General features: G+C 47.0%; 1 protein-coding gene across 3 annotated transcripts in view; it reads left to right on the top strand.

The window, feature by feature from the left end:
• The first annotated feature begins 576 nt into the window (after positions 1 to 576).
• LOC147097356 (uncharacterized) overlaps positions 577 to 17,304 on the top strand; it is a 167,318-nt gene continuing 150,590 nt past the window's right edge. For 2 of the 3 annotated variants that reach the window (XM_085972265.1, XM_085972264.1), the window contains exon 1: positions 578 to 1,241. In XM_085972265.1, coding sequence (XP_085828391.1) covers positions 1,044 to 1,241 — 198 coding nt within the window. In that variant the 5' untranslated portion in view covers positions 578 to 1,043. Of the gene's footprint in view, positions 1,242 to 17,304 lie in introns of all 3 variants that reach the window. The other variant, XM_085972266.1, reaches the window with a different exon arrangement.

Here is a 17,304-nt window from a genome sequence, read left to right as displayed (position 1 = left end):
GCATTGTGTAATGTTAGTGATTCCTGATTGCTCCACTCTCTCTTTCTCCAATCCATTTGATTCAGAGGTGGAATTCCCGCGGTTCCCCGCGCCATCAGGGCTGGCCGCGCAGGCGCAGTCTGCCTGAAATCACTGAAATACATTGTAACTGAAAGCGACTGATTTCAAGTGGATACATTGGCAGGGGGTGCAGGGAAAGTGGATACATTGTCAGGGGGTAACCCCGGGAAAGTGGATACATTGTCAGGGGGTAACCCCGGGAAAGTGGATACATTGGCAGGGGGTAACCCCGGGAGAGTGGATACATTGGCAGGGGGGTAACCCCGGGAAAGTGGATACATTGTCAGGGGAGAACCCCGGGAGAGTGGATACATTGGCAGGGGGGTAACCCCGGGAAAGTGGATACATTGGCAGGGGGTAACCCCGGGAAAGTGGATACATTGTCAGGGGGTAACCCCGGGAGAGTGGATACATTGTCAGGGGAGAACCCCGGGAGAGTGGATACATTGTCAGGGGGGTAACCCCGGGAAAGTGAATACATTGGCAGGGGGTGCAGGGAAAGTGGATACATTGGCAGGGGGAGGAGGCGGGGAAAGCGTCCAGCACCTGGAATACATTGAAACTCACTGGAGACCTAGAGAGAGGGAAAGAGCTGTAAAACCACCTGGAAACTTGTTACAAAGTACCCGAGAGAGAGAGAGGGCGATAAGATCAGATGGTTACCGGCTGCAGATGCGTGTGTGTTTCTGGTTACTGTGGATGCAGAAGGCGGGGTATTTCAATGTGACAACAGAAGAATTATTTCTTACAGTGTCATGTAGGAAGTGCCCGGATTATTTTTTTTCCCCCCGCAGTGACCCCGATGCAAACGTCTCTCTCTCTCTGCCGCGATTTGTCTTCAGTGGGGCTGGGAATATTGAGCCAAGTGTTGCAGGCGAGTTGTTGCTGTGTTCGGACTGGCTGCCCCGGCTGATCCTGGAGATTGTCCCCAGTCTGCTGCGGGCGATTTCTGCAAGTGTTTCCCGGCCTGGTGCAATTGACAAATGGCCGATTTCACCAGCAGCAGCAGCAGACGAGGTTCCCCTCGGTATCTGGCTGAGCAGGACTGGCCCCACAGGTCGGGGGCGAGTGGTAGCTGGTGCAGCCAAGGGCTCCTGCGGTCCCCACCTCTCACCCTCACCCAGCTGGACAGGAGCTGCGAGGAACTCTACAGGACAAAGAGATCTCCCCTCCCATTTCAGGTAACCTTCCCTGTTAAGTTGTTTGTTTTGTTTCAGGGGTGGGAAGGGAGAATGATCAGCGCCTGCAACTCGCTAAGTTTCGCTGTATCGTGCTGGAGCTAGGTCGGGTCGGGGCAGGGGAGAGTAACCAAAGGCTTGACCTCAACTTCTGAAATCCTGGTGGATGTGGCACTGGACAATGTCAGCCAGTGGCTCAGTGTGGTAGCACTCTCTCGCCCCTGAGTCAGAAGGTTGTTGATTCAAGTACCACTCCAGAGACTTGAGCACAAAAATCCAGGCTGACATGCCCAGTGCCGCACTGAGGGAGTGCCGCACTGTCGGAGGTGCCGTCTTTCAGATGAGATGTTAAACCCAGGCCTCTGCCCTCTCAGGTGGACTGAAAGATCCCACGGCACTATTTTAAAGACGAGCAGGGGATTTATCCCCAATGTCCTGGCTAATATTTATCCCTCAACCAATCTAACGGAAACAGATTATCTGGTCATTATCACATCTGGTCATTATCACATTTCTGTTTGTGGGAGCTTGCTGTGCGCAAAATTGGCTCCCGCGTTTCCTACATTACAACTTCAAAAGTACTTCATTTGGCTATAAAGCGCTTTGGGAAGTCCTGACGTCATGAAAGACACTGCATAAATTAGGGTGACCAAAGGTCCCCATTTTTTGGGGACAGTCCCTGGATAGACTAGAGCCACATTCATTGGAATATATGCATATCATACCATTAGACATAATCACAGTTTCAGGTCAATGGACTGAAGAGTGTTATTGTATTATTTATAAATGGTGTCTGAATGCGCTTCAATAGTGTGACGTCACATCCGCGGTAATTATATGCACGTTTGATTTCCATTTGTAGTGTAGATGTGCTGCTAAAAATATTTTGCCTCAGTATGCTGCAAAACCTACATTTTCCATCCTGGTTACTTTGCTCTGCTCCCATCTTGTGTGTCTCCGGATTTGGTTTAGAAAATATGGTCACCCTAATATAAATGCAAGTCTTTCTTTCTTTAGTAACGAGTCGTTCAAATTTCAACATAGAAGATAGAAGCAGGAGTAGGCCATTCGGCCCCTCGAGCCTGCTCTGCCATTCAATGAGATCATGGCTGATCATCCAAATTCAGTTTCCTTTTGTTTCGCTCTCACACCTGGCAGCTATCCTTTGCCCTGCCAGTACACTTTACACCCAATCTCAGCCTATTACCATCTCGTCTAGCTTCTAACACCTTTTATTGTCTCTTTTTTACTTCTTTTGTTTCTTTTTTTCTTTTGTCCGATCGCAGCCCTGCCTCCGATCTAGCTTTTCTTTCCAGTTTTGAAGAAGGGTTCGACCCGAAACGTCAACTCAAATTTCTGTCCACGGATGTTGCCTGACCTGCTGAGTTTTTCCAGCATTTTCTGTTGTTAATCCAAATTCAGTACCCTGTCCCTGCTTTCTCCCCCTATCCCTTGATCCCTTTAGCCCTAAGAAATATATCTAACTCCTTCTTGAATATATTTAATGAATTGGCCTCAACTGCCTTGTGTGGTAGAGAATTCCACAGGTTCACCACTCTCTGGGTGAAGAAATTCCTCCTCGTCTCTGTCTAAATGGCTCACCCCTTATCCTTAAACTGTGACCCCTGGTTCTGGACTCCCCCGCCACCGGGAACATCCTTCCTGCATCTAGTCTGTCCAGTCCTGTTAGAATTTTATAAGTTTCAATGAGATCCCCACTCATTCTTCTAAACTCCAGCGAGTATAAGCCCAATCGACCCAATCTCTCCTCATACGTCATTCCTGCCATCCCAGGTAACAGTCTGGTGAATCTTCGCTGCACTCCCTCCATGGCAAGAACATCCTTCCTCAGGTAAGGCGACCAAAACTGCACACAATACTCCAGGTGTGGTCTCACCAAGGCCCTGTACAACTGCAGCAAGACATCCTTGCTCCTGTACTCGAATCCTCTCGCTATGAAGGCCAACATACCATTTGCCTTCTTAACCACCTGCTGCACCTGCATGCTTACCTTCAGCGACTGGTGCACAAGGACACCCAGGTCTCGTTGCACTTCCCCTTTTCCCAATCTATTGCCGTTCATATAATAATCTGCCTTCCTGTTTTTCTGTTTTTGCCACCAAAGTGGATAACCTCGCATTTATCCACATTATACTCACTCCAGTCCACACTATTTATTTGACTGTAATACCCTCAGACCTACTTAGGGACAACTAGGGGTGGGCAGTTAACAGAGTATCTGGTCATTATCTCATTGCTGTTTTGTGGGAGCTTGCTGTGTGCAAATTGGCTGCCGTGTTTCCTACATTACAACAGTGACTACACTTCAAAAGTACTTCATTGGCTGTAAAGTGCTTTGGGACATCCTGAGGTCGTGAAAGGCGCTGTATAAATGCAAGTCTTTCTTTTTTCTAATCAGGCTGCAGTGTTGGTTATAGCTTCTGTCTTACCCAAAATGGACAGGCTAGTTAAAAAAAAAACTAGCGCCTATGTGTAAAAATTGGTGTCTGGTTGCATGTGTGCGCAGGTTTTGTTTTTAAAAGCAGCATTCGACTTTTAGTTTCAAATTTGATGGTCATAATTATGGAGTACCGTCCCCCAGTTCAAAACTGCAGCGCTGGTCACCCTATTACCTGCTGTAGCATGTGCAGCACTCGCCACACGGACTGCAGCGGTTCAAGAAGGTGGTTCACCACCACCTTCTCAAAAGCAACTAGTGATGGGCAATAAATGCCAGCCTTGCCAGTGATGCCCACACCCCCAGAATGAATTATCTTTAAAAAAAAAAAGTTGCTCAAATCGTTTTTTAATGAAAATCATAAATTGACATTAAAAATATGGGCAGACATTATCAGCTCCACACTTCATTGCACCCCTTTCTCTTCTGAACCAAAGCAAAGTGGATGTTATTTATATGGACTTCCAGAGGGCATTTGATAAAGTCCCACATATGAGGCTGTTAACTAAGGTTGAAGCCCACGGAATTGAAGGCAAATTATTGTCCTGGTTAGGAAATTGGCTGAGCGGGAGGAGACAGAGAGTCAGGATAATGGGTAGTTACTCACATTGGCAGGATGTGACTAGTGGTGTCCCACGTGGATCTGTGTTGGGGCCTCAACTAGTCACAGTATTTATTAATGACTTAGGTGATGGAATAGAAAGCCACATATCCAAATTTGCCCATGACACAAAGATAGGCGGCAGTGTAGATGAAAGCATAAAATTACAAAGGGATATTGATAGATTACGTGAATGGGCAAAACTGTGGCAAATGGATTTCAATTTAGGCAAATGTGAGGTCATCCACTTTGGACCTAAAAAGGATAGAACAGGGTACTTTCTAAATGGTGAAAGGCTAAAAACAGTGGAGGTCCAAAGAGACTTGGGGGGGGGGGGGGTGTCCAGGTACATAGATCATTAAAATGTCATGAACAGGTACAGAAAATAATCAAAAAAGCTAATGGAATGCTGGCCTTTATATCTGGAGACTAGAATACAAGGGGGTGGAAGTTATACTGCAGCTGTACAAAGCCCTGGTTAGACCACACCTGGAGCACTGGGAGCAGTTCTGGGCACCACACCTTAGGAAGGATAGATTGGCCTTGGAGCGAGTGCAGCGTAGGTTTACCAGAATTATACCCAGACTCCAAGGGTTAAGTTACGAGGAGAGATTACACAAACTAGGGTTGTATTCCCTTGACTTTAGAAGGTTAAGGGGTGATTTGATCGAAGTTTTCAAGAAATTAAGGGGAACAGATAGGGTAGATAGAGAGAAATTTTTCTGCTGGTTGGGGATTCTAGGACTAGGGGGCATAGTCTAAAAATTAGAGCCAAACCTTTCAGGAGTGAAATTAGGAAACACTTCTAAACACAAAGGGTGGTAGAAGTTTGGAACTCTCTTCTGCAAACGGCAATTGATGCTGGATCAATTGTTAATTTTAAATTTGAGATTGATAGATTTTTGTTAACCAAAGGTATTAAGGGATATGGCACAAAGGCGGGTTTATGGAGTTAGGTCGCAGATCAGCCATGATCTCATTGAATGGCGGAGCAGACTCGAGGGGCTGAATGGCCTCCTCCTGGTTCTGTGTTCCTATGTGTCTCAGAAGAGACTTCACCTTTAAGAACTGGTCCTTTTTAATCGAGAGCACAAGGAGATACAATTGCTGATGACCAACACTGGAGTGATCAAAACATTTATTTTCAGCTTCCTTGCCCTGAGTTCGGCCAGATTACCAATGTGTCTATTCTGTACACAGATCATTCTTTTATTTCTGTGTTTGGCATATATGTGTGAGCGTGTCAGTCAAGCCAGTCATCCTTTGACTGAAGCTATGGGAAATGTTGCATTTATTGCCCTCTCCATTTTCTCACTTAAGCTTCAGCCAAACATTTCACAGACCAGCACCTGTTCCATGGAGTCATTCCTCATAATAGGCTGTAAGCTATTCATCCATGTGGGGGCAAACCACACCTATACCCTACCAAACCCACACCTGACACCGGATACCCTGGCTGATTATTTTCTTTCCTTATTGCCCCTCTTTAGCTCAGGCCAATCCTAGAAGCCCCTATTGTTGCTTCGCCTAAGCTCAGCGAGATCGCACGGAGGGCATTCCTGGCCTGTGTGGATCTGTAACACATCAGGTGGCAGATTTGCTCAGAGACCCTTTGGGGAACACTGAAAAACGTCGGGACGTTTGTGTCTAATATTTGTTTCTTGAATTCCCAAATCTTTTAATTCACCATTCGCTGTGTCATGTTGGAAATTACTATAAGTATAAGGGCTTTAAAGAACAAAAGAAAGTCTTGCATTTATATAGCCCCTTTCACAACCACCGGACATTCCAAAGTGCTTTACAGCCACTTTTTGAAGCGCAGTCACTGTTGTAATGTAGGAAATGCGGCAGCCAATTTGTGCACAGCAAGCTCCCACAAAACAGCAATGTGATAATGACCAGATAATCTGTTTCAGTGATGTTGATTGAGGGATAAATGTTGGCCAGGACACCAGGGAGAACTCCCCAGCTCTTATTCAAAATAGTTTTACGTCCACCTGAGAGAACACCTGTGTTTAACGTCTCATCCGAAAGATGGCACCTCTGACAGTGCAGCACTTCCCTCAGTACTGCACTGAAGTGGAGGTTTTTTTTAATTCATTCACGGGATGTGGGCGTCGCTGGCAAGGCCAGCATTTATTGCCCATCCCTAATTGCCCTCAACTGAGTGACTTGCTGGGCCATTTCAGAGGGTTGTTAAGAGTCAACTGTGGGTCTGGAGTCACATATAGACCAGCAGATTTCCTTCCCTAAAGGGCATTAGTGAACCAGATGGGTTTTTACAATGAAAGACTTGCATTTATATAGCCCCTTTCACAACCACCAGTTCATGGTACTGATACTAGCATTTAATTCCAGATTTATTTAATTAACTGAATTTAAATTCCCCAGCTGCCATGGTGGGATTTGAACTCGCGTCTCTAGATCATTAGTCTAGGCCTCTGGATTACTAGTCCAGTAACAGAACCACTGTGCTACTGTTCCCTTGTGTCAGGCTAGATTTTTGTGCTCAAATCTCTGAAGTGGGACTTGAACCTACGACCTTGTGACTCAGAGGCGAGGGTTCTGCCCACTGAGCCACTGGCTGACACTGTTTGTTGGTGGTCAGCTTCACCACCTTCTCTGGAGAGATGCAGGGAGCTCCTGATATGATCAGGGCAGTACCGGGATGGGCGGAGGGGAGCTGATCAAATGACCACACCCCTCCTGGTTTAACTCGAGAGATTCTCTAGTGGTTAGGATTTGGAATGCACTACTTGATAGGGCGGTGGATACAGATTCAATAGTCGCCTTCAAAAGAGAATTGGATAAATACTTGAAAGAGAAATAATTGCAGAGATATGGGGAAAGAGCGGGGGAGCGGGACTGACTGGATTGCTCTTCGAAAGAGCCGGTGCAGACTCGATGGGCCGAATGGCCTCCTTCTGTGCTGCACTATTCTATGATACTATGTGGGCAATTGGAGATAGCTTATGCTCATCGGTTAAGTTTTGTCGGTTCAGTCAGTGGGGAGAGGGAGCGACTGCTGTAAGATAATGACCAGGTAATCTGTTTTAGTGATGTTGATTGAGGGATAAATATTGGCCAGGACACCGGTATTATGTCCGTGTATAATTGAGACACGGACTGCAGGAGTTGATTATAACAAGTCTTTACTGAATGGAGACAACCTGGAAACTGAAACTACAGAAGCCTGCTGGGGCCTTTTATACAGGGGTGGTCACTGCCGGTACTGCAGTCTGAGACCAGTTATTCCCTTAAAGGTACATACACAACAATTCCTCCCCTTTTAGATAAACAGTACATAACATTCATTTAACAACTAAATAATAACTAATTACAATTACAATTACGGTTGCTAGATACTTTGGTTGAAGTTAAGCAATTATAAGTCCAGTCTTTGAGGAGGCTTCCTGATTCTGTCTGGATAACGCCTCTTTGGGATATCAGGTTCTTCTGGCAAGGTTGAGCCGGGATCAATGTCGTTGTTTGGTTCGTCTGCTTCCAATATCACCGACTCTGCGGTAGATGCAATTGGTACTTCGGTTTCATCGCCAGGTGTATCAGATCGTGGTGTGGAGTTGACGTTTTCCAGTGACTCTAGAATCTGGTCAGCATGGCGTCTTACAATGCTCTCTCCAACGTCCACGGTATACATTAGAGGTCCTTGCCGTGTGCAGATCGTTCCTGGCTGCCATTTCTCTGTGCGGTAGTCCCGGGCCAAAACTGGTTGACCTATCTTAAAACTCCTGGTCGGCCTTTCATTCATATTCTGAAACTGCCTGTTCTCCACATCTCTTCTGACGTTTGGCTTAACCAAATCCAAGCGGCATCGTAGTCTTCGATTGAAGAACATCATGGCTGGAGTTTGGTTGGTAACCGCATGTGTCGCATTCCGGTAGGCAAACAAGAAGTTATCCACCTTGTGTTGTAGGGGTATATCTTCATTACACATTGCCTTGATAGCCTTCTTGAATGTTTGAACAAACCTCTCGGCCAATCCATTAGTGGCTGGATGATATGGGGCGGATGTGTAATGCTTAACGCCATTGTTCTTTAAGAACCTCCGGAACTCTTCAGACACAAACTGTGGTCCATTGTCAGAGCAAATCTGCTCAGGCAGCCCATTCCTGGCGAATATGGTTCGTAAGACTGTGATAGTTTTTTCTGTGGTGGTTGAGGACATTTTTATTACCTCTGGCCACTTTGAATGTGCATCCACCGCAATTAAAAACATCGAGTCCATAAAGGGACCAGCAAAATCAATGTGCACCCTTTGCCATGGAGATGAGGGCCACTCCCATGGATGTAGAGGGGCTTGTGGTGGGGCGTTTTGGACCTTCTGGCATCCTGTACAGCTCTTGGTCATCTCTTCGATTTCTCTATCGATTCCCGGCCACCACACAAACGCTCTGGCTAAGTTCTTCATTTTTACCCCTCCCAGATGACCCTCATGAAGCTCATTGAGCACTCTATCCTTCAATTTGGGTGGAATTACTACTCTGGATCCACACATCAAGGTTCCTCTGCACACTGACAGCTGTTCTCTTCTCGGCGAGAATGCTGGCAACAGTGGTTCGCCATGTGCTGGCCATCCCTTCACCGTTAAATCATAGACCCAGGAGAGTGTCGGGTCATTTCGTGTTTCCTTTTCTATGTTTGCATTCGTCACAGGGAGACATTCGACTATAGTCGAGTGGAATAACTCCACTGGATCCACTGCCAGTTCTTCTTCCACCGTCGGCAACGGTAGACGCGACAATCCATCAGCATTCCCATGCTGTTTAGTTCCTTTGTACTCGATGTCATATTGGTGTGCCCCTAGGAAAAGGGACCACCTCTGTAGCTGTTGTGCCGTCATTATCGGTACGCCCTTCTGAGGGTTGAAAATGGAGACGAGAGGTTGATGATCAGTTAGTAGAGTACATTTCTGACCGTGCAGGTAGTGATTGAACTTCTTCACCCCCCACACCAGGCTGAGGGCCTCTCTGTCAATCTGGGCGTAGTTACGCTCGGCTGAAGTTAACGAGCGTGACGCAAAAGCTATCGGCCTCTCTGAACCATCAAGGAATTTATGTGACAGTACCGCCCCAATGCCGTAGGGAGACGCATCACACGCCAGTCTTATCGGTAGTGATGGGTTGTAGTGAGCCAATACTTCTCTTGAAGTGATTAGGTCCTTACTCTTCTGAAAGGCCCGCTTACATTCATCGCTCCATTTCCATGCTACTCCCGTTCGTAGTAGGGCGTTCAGTGGATGCAGAATTGTGGACAAATTCGGCAAAAACTTATGGTAGTAATTCACCAATCCGAGGAATGACCTCAGTTGTGACACATTTTCAGGCGCTGGAGCCTTAACTACCGCTTCAATTTTGTCAGGGGACTTATGCAACCCCTCTTCATCAATCACGTGGCCACAATACGATATCTGTTTCTTAAAAAACTCGCACTTGGGGCGATTGGCTTGTAGCCCATGTTCACGTAGTCTAGTGAGCACCTGCTCTAGGTTGGCAAGGTGTTCACTGTCATCTTCACCTGTCACTAGGATGTCGTCCAAGTAACACTGAGTCCCCGGAATCCCTTGCAGGACTTGTTCCATCGCTCTTTGCCATATCGCCGGAGCTGATGCTACTCCGAATACCAGTCGATTATACTGGTAAAGACCTTTGTGACTGTTTATCGTGAGATACTTCCTAGAGGATTCTTCAACCTCCATCTGCAAATATGCTTGTGCTAGGTCAATTTTTGTAAAACGCTTCCCTCCAGATAGTGAGGCGAAGATATCTTCTATCCTTGGAAGAGGATATTGTACTGTGTGAAGGACTGGGTTCACCGTCACCTTGAAGTCCCCACAGATGCGAACCTTCCTTGGCTCCTCAGACTTATTGTTTAACGTTTTCTTCATGACAGGAACGATGGGTGTCGCTCCAGTCTACCTTAGATAACACGCCTGCATTCTCCAGATTCTCCAGCTCTGCCTCGACGGCTGGGCGAATTGCATATGGTACCGGTCTTGCTTTGAAAAACTTGGGAATTGCATTCTCTTCTATTTTTATCGAGGCGGTTACGCCTTTAAGAGTGCCCAGTTCTTGTTGAAATACCTCTTTGGCGTCAGCTAAGATTGTTGACAATCGTCCAGGAGTGATGTCGTCATCCTTTTTACCAGCCACCGTCAGTGCCTGAATGGAGTGCCAGTCTAAACTTATCTTTCTGATCCATTCACGTCCCAATAACGGTGGTCCACCATCTTGCAGAATGTAGAGATACAATTTCCGTATTTTCTTGCCTTTGTATTCGACAGGCACCCTTATTTTTCCTCTGGGGTATACTTTTTGCCCCGTATACGTCCTCAAGACAGTGGATGTCTCTCTCAAGGGTATGTGTGAGAATAGCCGCTTGTAGTCTCGTCGATTCATGACGGTTAGAGCTGATCCTGTATCCAATTCCATTTTGACTTGGGACCTTGCTATCGTGAGGGTGACCCAAATGGTTCGGTGATCCTCTTTTGCGATTACGTTGTGAAGTTTGAGACAGCTTAGTCTCTTGTTCCCGGATTCACTATCGCTCATCTGGTCTTCGGAACTACTGTCCGTCATCTTTTGTACTTTCCTGTACGGTTCCTTAGTAGCCTTTTTGTTGTCGTTGGTCTTCTTCCCAGACCTGCAAACTCGTGCAATGTGTCCCATCTTTCCGCATTGCCTGCATATTTTGTCCTTGGACCAGCAGTCCTTCTGGTCATGGTTTGTTCTGCCGCAGCGATAACATTTTGCAAATCCCCGTGTCATTTCGTGGGTGCCATATTCCTGTGGCTTTTGTTGTATTTCCACAGTTCCCCTTGCTGCTGCTTCGTACGATACTGCCACGCTGAAAGCCTTATCTAACGTCAGCTCTTTCTCTGAGAGTAACCTCTTCTGGGTTCCTTCACTCAGGAGTCCACAGACAAATTTGTCCCGTAAGGTATCTGCCAGTCCTGCTCCGAACTGGCAGTGCTTTGATAGCTTGCGTAGTTCCGTAAGGTAATCAGCATTGCTCTCATTTTTATGCTGATTTCTCCTGTGGAATTTAAATCTTTCTGCTATCAGCAGCAGTGTAGGATTTAGGTGTTCCTGTAGGATAGCAACAATTTCGTTAAAACTCTTCGCCTTCGGTTTGGCTGGAGTAATCAGGTCCCGCAATAGGCCGTACGTTCTTGCGCCCATTAAATTTAGCAATACCGATGCCTTTTTCTCATCGGCTATTTCGTTTGCCTCGCAATATACCTCGACTCTTTCCACATACGTGGTCCAGTCTTCTATTGCATTATCGAAGGCAGTGATATCGCCAGTTTTTGCCATCTTGAAAATCTAAGATGGCGCCTCCCGCGCTTTGCCTTCGTCCCCGATGGATCAAAATGGCGCCTCCCGCGCTTTTCCTTCTTCCCTGCCGAGTTAAGATGGTGCCTCCCGCCCTTTCCCGCCGCTGCCGCTGCTGCCAACGCTGTTGCTGGCGATTATATTTATTTTACTATCCTGTAATGGCGACGCCCTATGGTCTTCGCGCCTCCCCGATCGCTGCTGCCAACGCCGCTCTCCGCGGTATTTTTATTTTTCTATCGCGCTTCAATATTTGCTCCGTTAATTGAAGAACCGTTCCCGTCGTGGAGCGGACCCTCTGGGACACTTCCCTCCCTCTTCTTAGGTCCGAACGCTGCCCGGCTTCGAAGCACCGGCCGCGCCCTGTGTGCTCCACCCTCTCTCTCTCTCTTTGCTTCCCGACTCGCTGCCCGGCCCCGTTGCAGAGCCACCCGATCGAGCTGTAGCCCGCCACAGCCCAGGAAGGATCAGTGCACTACCTGCCACCAGCCCGATTAGCTGGGAAACCACAGACTGGAGAACCAAGCCTGGCTCTCGACAGTCTCTCCTGCACTTTTCAATTCGATGATTTGGAGGGCGGTTGCCCACGGTCGACGCCCGTTTCTCGAGTTTCTTTGGATTATTTTTTTTTCTTTCTTCTGGCTTCGACCTTCAATAACGTCGTCTGAGGTGCTGCCGAGTTGCAGGTAAGTTCGTTTCTTACTCGTCGCCAGTATTATGTCCGTGTATAATTGAGACACGGACTGCAGGAGTTGATTTTAATAAGTCTTTACTAAATGGAGACAACCTGGAAACTGAAACTACAGAAGCCTGCTGGGGCCTTTTATACAGGGGTGGTCACTGCCGGTACTGCAGTCTGAGACCAGTTATTCCCTTAAAGGTACATACACAACAACCGGGGATAACTCCCCTGCTCTTCTTTGAATAGTGCCGTGGGATCTTTTATGTCCACCTGAGAGAGTAGCCAGGGCCTCGGTTTAACGTCTCATCCGAAAGAGGGCACCTCCGACAGTGCAGCATTCCCTAAGTACTGCACTGGACTGTACATTACAACAGTGACTACACTTCAAAACGTACTTCATTGGCTGTAAAGCACTTTGGGACGTCCGGTGGTCGTGAAAGGCGCTATAGAAATGCAAGTCTGTCTTTCTTTTTAAGACTTTTCTCCGCAAAGACAAATGCCATGGTAACTGATAAAGGAGAAGGTCATGGGTCAGATAGTTCCAATTTCTAAACATGAGGATAGAACCTAGTACTGTAATGGGGGCACAAAGATTAATGTACAAATTGGTTATATTTGTTTACGGCATAGACACGGTCTTTTAGTAGACAGTCTATCGGTGTGGTGGATGGTGAGCTTGGTTTATACTCTCCACATAATGAATGCAAGTTAATATTCCCATTTACAATGGAGACTTGGGTCATCGTGATCCCAAGTTGGACAATGGGGACTTGGATCAACTCAACAGCAGATATTTTTGTTTCTCTTTAATTCCCAATCTGCTAACACTTGGAGTCACACAGAGTCTCGAGGTACCGATGTAGGTTGGAAACCTGCTGAGCTCCCAGCTGCTGACGTGCCAGTAAATTATGCAGTGCCCGGCGAGGCGACACACCTGGAACAAAGCCAGAGGTAGAAGTCCCGTAGTGGGTCACTGAACGTAGCATGAGCCAGCCAAGCCATGTAGTAGATTAACCAAATATCTTCACTTTATGTAAACCTAGTTACAAGCACTGGGGAAAACATTGCTCTGGTTGTTAAAAGTATGTATAGTGAACAGTGAGGAGGATAGTGATAGACTTCAAGAAGACATAGACAGGCTGCTGGAATGGGCGGACATGTGGCAGATGAAATTTAACGCAGAAAAGTGCGAAGTGATACATTTTGGTAGAAAGAACAAGAGAGGCAATATGAACTAAAGGGTACAATTCTAAAGTGGGTGCATGAACAGAGAAACCTGGGGGTGTATGTGCACAAATCGTTGAAGGTGGCAGGGCAGGTTGAGAAAGCAGTTAAAAAAGCATACAGGATCCTGGGCTTCATAAATAGAGGCATAGAGTACAAAAGCAAGGAAGTTATGATGAACCTTTATAAAACACTGGTTCGGCTTCAACTGGAGTATTGTGTCCAATTCTGGGCACCGCACTTTAGGACGCATGTGAAGGCCTTAGAGAAGGTGCAGAAAAGATTTACAAGAATGGTTCCAGGGATGAGGGACTTCAGTTACGTGGATAGACGGGAGAAGCTATCCATACTGGCATAGTGGTTAGCACTGTTGCCTCACAGCGCCAGGGACCCGGGTTCGAATCCGGCCTCGGGTGACTGTCTGTGTGGAGTTTGCACATTCTCCCCGTGTTTGCGTGGGTTTCCTCCGGGTGCTCTGGTTTCCTCCCACAGTCCAAAGATGTGCGGGTTAGGTTGATTGGCTATGATAAATTGACCCTTAGTGTTAGGGGGATTAAATACGGGGATAGGGTGGGATATGTGTTGGTGTAGGGGTTACAGGGATCGGGTGGGATATGTGTTGGTGCAGGCTCGATGGGCCGAAATGGCCTCTATCTGCAATGTGGGGTTTCTGTGATTTCTGTGAAGCTGGGGTTGTTCTCCTTAGAGCAGAGAAGGTTGAGAGGAGATTTGATAGAGGTGTTCAAAATCATGAGGGGTCTAGACAGAGCAGATAGAGAGAAACTGTTCCCATTGGTGGAAGGGTCGAGAACCAGAGAACACAGATTTAAGGTGATTGGCAAAAGATCCAAAGGCGACGTGAGGGAAAAACTTTTTTACGCAGCGAGTGGTTCGGATCTGGAATGCTCTGCCTGAAAGGGTGGTGGAGACATTCAATCGTGGCTTTCAAAGAGGAGTTGGATAAGTACCTGAAGGGAAAAAAAATTGCAGGGCTATGGGGAAAGGGCGGGGGAGTGGGACTAGCTGAAGCGCCCTTGCAGAGAGCCGGCACGGGCTCGACGGGCCGAATGGCCTCTTTCTGTGCTGTAACCGTTCTATGATTCTATGATCTTGGTACAGATCAAGCAGAGTCCCCCTCCACCCATCTTCCCTGATCTGCGTTGAGAAAAATCTAAAGGACTTATTGACATGAAAGAAAGACATGAAATAATACTGAGCGGCCTGCAGGTGGCGCTGTCCAGGGAGAGTATAAATACTCGGGCACGGGCCCAGCTTGCGCAGGACATTCTTTAACAGGAACTAGCAAAGGACACAACTAGACCTCCATGTTGTAAAACAGTTGATTAAAGCCTTGTTTAACGCTTAGACCAAGTGCCTAGTAGTTTTCTTACGTCACTTATAAAGAGAGGAATTCACTGCTCCAGTTTTCTCTCCTCTTGTCTTGAAGGTGTTGATTGATGTTAAGGTGATAATTCCACAGGCTCAAAACACCTTCCTCTAACTTGTACACGGGGATTTTATTCAAGTGTGAGCTAGAGTGTTGACGGGAATTTTGATATGGGGGGTGGGTGGTGTTAGATCCGTGTATCTTGATGTTGTGTGCCCTTCAATAATTAGACAAGAGACTGCAGGGAACAATCAACAGGTATTTACTGGATGAGGGTTACTCTAAAACTAACTGTACAGATCCCTACTCAGGGTTATATACAGGTGTGGTCACTGCCGGTACTACAGTATACAGGAGCTGTAAAAAGTAGTTCTCCCCTTAAAGGTACATACACTACAATTCCTCCCCTTTTAGATTAACAGTACCATAACATTCATTTAACAATTAAATATCAACTAATTACAATTAGTTCCTCAGAGTCCACATCACGGAAGACCTCTCCTGGTCCCTCAACACCTCCTCTCTGGTGAAGAAGGCCCAGCAGCGCCTATATTTCTTGAGGAGGCTGAAGGGATGTAATCTGTCACCCCCGATCCTCTCTAACTTCTACCGCTGCACTATAGATAGCATCCTGACAAACTGTATCACGGTATGGTACGGCAGCTGTAGCTCCCATGACCGGAAAGCCCTGCAGCGGGTAGTCAAAACTGCCCAACGCATTACCGGCACCCGGCTACCGACCATAGAACATATATATCAGAAACGCTGCCTACGGAGGGCACGGTCCATCATCAAAGACCCTACCCACCCCAGCCACAGTCTGTTCGCCCTCCTACCATCTGGAAGACGCTACAGATGCATTCGCACCCGTACGACCAGATTTAGGAACAGCTTCTTTCCCAGGGCTGTCATCCTACTGAACTCCACAAATAAACACTAAAGCCTGCACATCTGCCGATGCACTTTATTATGGTCATATTTATGCTAATATATATGTACAAATGTATGTTGAAATGTTTAAGTGTCCTAATCCAAATTGTACACTCTCGGGAGCCGCAAGCCTACATTTCGTTGTACTGCACTTGTGCACTAACAATGACAATAAAAATTTGATTTGATTTGATTTGATTTAACACTTTTAACATGCAACATTAACTGAAAATAGTCTATTTATAAATTCAGTCTTTGAGGAGGCTTCCTGATCCTTTCTGGATAGCGCCTTTCCTGAGTGTCTTGCTCTTGGTGCAGAGGCGATTCTGGCCCCCTGTCGTCGGTTGGTTCATCAGCTTCCGATGCTACTGTTTCTGGGGTAGATGCTACCTGTATGTCGGGTTCATCACCAGGTACGCGAGACATGGGGTTGACTCGTTCCTGTGACTCTAGGATCTGGTCAACATGGCGTCTCACAATGTTCTCCCCAACATCCACTGTGTACATTAGTGGCCCCTGCCGTGTGCATATCGTTCCTGGTTGCCACTTCACTGTTCGGTAGTCGCGGGCCAAGACTGGTTGCCCTACATTGAAGCTCCTTGTCGGCTTCTCATTGATGTGCTGGAATTGCTTATTCTCAACATCTCTTCGTACATTTGGTCTGAGCAAATCCAGACGAGATCTCAACCTTCGGTTAAAGAACATCATGACCGGGGTCTGGTTGGTGACTGCATGTGTCGCATTTCTGTAGGCTAACAGGAAATTGTCCACCTTATGCTGCAGTGGAATGTCGTCATCGCACATGGCCCTTACTGCTTTTTTTAAAGGTTTGTACGAACCTCTCAGCCAATCCATTTGTGGCTGGATGATATGGGGTGGATGTGTAATGCCTTACCCCATTCCTTTTCATAAATTTCCGAAACTCTTCGGACACAAACTGTGGTCCGTTATCAGAGCAAATCTGCTCTGGCAAAGCCGTTCCTGGCAAATATGGTCCGTAGGACTGCAATAGTTTTCTCCGTGGTGGTGCAGGACATTTTGATCACCTCAGGCCATTTCGAGTGCGCATCCACGGCTATTAAAAACATTGAGTCCATGAATGGACCAGCAAAATCAATATGCACCCGTTGCCATGGAGATGAGGGCCACTCCCATGGGTGTAGAGGGGCATGTGGTGGTGCATTTTGGACCTTCTGGCATCCTGAGCAGCTCTTTGTCAGGTCCTCGATTTGCTGATCGATCCCCGGCCACCACACATAAGCCCTAGCAAGGCTTTTCATTTTCACCCCTCCCAGATGGCCTTCGTGAAGCTCATTGAGCACTCTCTCCCTTAACTTGGGTGGAATTACCACTCGGGATCCACACATCAAGGTCCCCTGGCATACTGACAGCTGTTCTCTTCTGGATGAGAATGCTGGCAACAGTGAGTCGC

The sequence above is a fragment of the Somniosus microcephalus genome, chromosome 32 (genome assembly GCF_052327205.1).
Source record: "Somniosus microcephalus isolate GS21.2 chromosome 32, FLI_Smic_1.0, whole genome shotgun sequence".
Lineage (NCBI taxonomy): Eukaryota > Metazoa > Chordata > Chondrichthyes > Squaliformes > Somniosidae > Somniosus > Somniosus microcephalus.
The sequence above is the reverse complement of the archived record's forward strand: the minus strand, read 5'-3'. Positions and strand labels throughout refer to the sequence as shown.